Source organism: Equus asinus, chromosome 10, assembly GCF_041296235.1.
Source record: "Equus asinus isolate D_3611 breed Donkey chromosome 10, EquAss-T2T_v2, whole genome shotgun sequence".
Classification (NCBI taxonomy): domain Eukaryota; kingdom Metazoa; phylum Chordata; class Mammalia; order Perissodactyla; family Equidae; genus Equus; species Equus asinus.
In genome coordinates this window covers 36,311,061-36,313,103 of record NC_091799.1, presented here as the reverse complement: position 1 = coordinate 36,313,103, position 2,043 = coordinate 36,311,061, and the positions used below count along the sequence as shown (strand labels likewise).

The 2,043-nt window shown below is 46.4% G+C and overlaps 1 protein-coding gene across 1 annotated transcript; it reads right to left on the bottom strand.

Moving 5' to 3' along the window:
* Positions 1 to 1,415: 1,415 nt before the first annotated feature.
* LOC106826874 (oocyte-expressed protein homolog) lies at positions 1,416 to 1,802 on the bottom strand. Its single transcript, XM_014834420.1, has one exon. The coding sequence runs from the start codon at positions 1,800 to 1,802 to the stop codon at positions 1,416 to 1,418; it is 387 nt and encodes a 128-aa protein (XP_014689906.1).
* Positions 1,803 to 2,043: the final 241 nt, after the last annotated feature.

Below are 2,043 nucleotides of genomic sequence, written 5' to 3'. Positions count from 1 at the left end.
TTTTTGGAGAATTGGAATAAGTTTAAACATAACCCTTTTCCTCCAACTAACAGTCAAAAATCTCCAATGGTTTTGTAGAAAACCCACTAGCAAAAACCTGTAGAAATACTTAACAAATTTCTACAGAAGGAGAAAAAGCAGGAGTTCCTAAGCTTAAAAGAAAAGGGAGGCTGAGTGGTTAAGTTCATGTGCTCTGCTCCAGCAGTCCAGGCTTTGCCAGTTTCGATCCTGGGCACAGACCTACACACCACTCATCAAGCCATGCTGTGGTGGCATCTCATGTAGAATAACTAGAATGACCTACAACTAGGATATCCAACTATGTACTGGGGCTCTGGGGAGCCTCGCCACCCAAAAAAGAGGAAGATTGGCAATAGATGTTAGCTCACGGCCAATCTTCCTCACCAAAAAAAAAAAAAAAAAGGTAAAGGGTGGAGATGAGGGGGAATTCACACAGAGAACAATAATTGCTTTAACTGCACACAATAAAAATTTTTCATATGTAAAAAGTTGGAGAAGCAAAGGGGTGGAAAATATTGATTATAATGGATAATTATTTGTTACAAAAGCTTATACAGATCGTAAAAATCCTTACCTTCAGAGCTGAAATAAGATAAGAATGAATAAAGAAAAATGTAAAGGCATTTTACAAAAATGTGAAGCAAAGTAGGAAAACATTCAATATCATTTATAATCAAAGTGCATTTTATTTTATTTATTTCATTTTTTTGAGGAAGACTAGCCCTAAGCTAATATCTGCCATCAGTCCTCCTCTTTTTGCTGAGGAAGACTGGCCCTGAGCTAACAACCATGCCCATCTTCCTCTACTTTATACGTGGGACGCCTACCACAGCATGGCTTTTGCCAGGCTGTGCCATGTCTGCACCCGGGATCCGAACCGGTGAACCCCGGGCCGCCAAGAAGGGGAAAATGCGAACTTAACCACGACGCCACCGGGCCGGCCCAATTCTTACACATTTTAAAGTTTGAGAATGTGTGATGCAAAAAACCCAAAGCCGATGGCCCCTGCATCTCTGCCCCTGTGCTTGAGGCCTGACTCTGACCATCAAATCATAAAAGGTTAGGAGTTTGAAAATGGTAGAAATGGAGGGAAAAAACCCAAAATAAAACCTTTACCTGTCAGCCTTTTACCCACCTGTCACATCAGGACATGAATGAATAGTCAATCTTTCATAAATTTGCTTAATTTTAAATGAGCAAAGATCTTTATGCCGTAGAACAAAAATGAAATTCATTGCTTTACTAGAATGGCACGACAAACCCACGTTTGCATCAAAATAAACCACTACCCTCCCGAGACACAGGGAAAGAGGAGGCAGAGACCACGAATACTTGGCTTCTCTTGAAGGTCAGTAGCAGAAGCAGGACAGTTCTCGTGATGCTCCCGACAATACTTAAGCAACAGGACACTGGGGAGTCTGGGGACAGGGTGCACAGGCCTTCAAGGACTCCTCAAGTTGTTCCATCATCACAACTCGGGCACGATGTTCCGGGGGCCAGGACGAGAGGCTCAGGAGCACGCGCTTCACTTGGTTTTGTACACGGGGCTGTCCAAGGATGGTGATTTCGACCAAGTTCCCAGGGTTAACTATGTCCACCGTCAGCAGGGCCCGGCTTTTCCACTCCGTTTCTGGAATTACGGCTTGGTCTGGGCCGAAGACGCAGTCAGCCAGCCAAACATCCACATAAAACCCCACAGGAAGCCACCACAGCTGGGTGCGAGCCCGTGGTGGAGGCAGGGGTAACCTCAGCAAGGCTCCCAGGACTGAGCAGGTGTCCATTCCCCACCCGGGCCTCAGCAGCACCTGTGTCGTCCACCATGCTAGCACAGTCGCCCAGGAGCAAGTCCGACCAGCTGGCCCAGACTCCCTGAGTTGGTCTTTGGTCAGCTGGTTGACCGGACTTTGAGGGAAGGGAGTCTTTGCTGGTGACACCTGCTTTACCCTCTTAGCGGCCCTGTGGAGCAGGCATCATGATGTCCCTGCTGAAAGGGACAAAAGGAGTCTGAGAGGTAACACATCT

Bases quoted from the DNA above. Each gene is read 5' to 3' on its own strand.
- LOC106826874 (XM_014834420.1), bottom strand. From the start codon at position 1,802: ATGGACACCTGCTCAGTCCTGGGAGCCTTGCTGAGGTTACCCCTGCCT.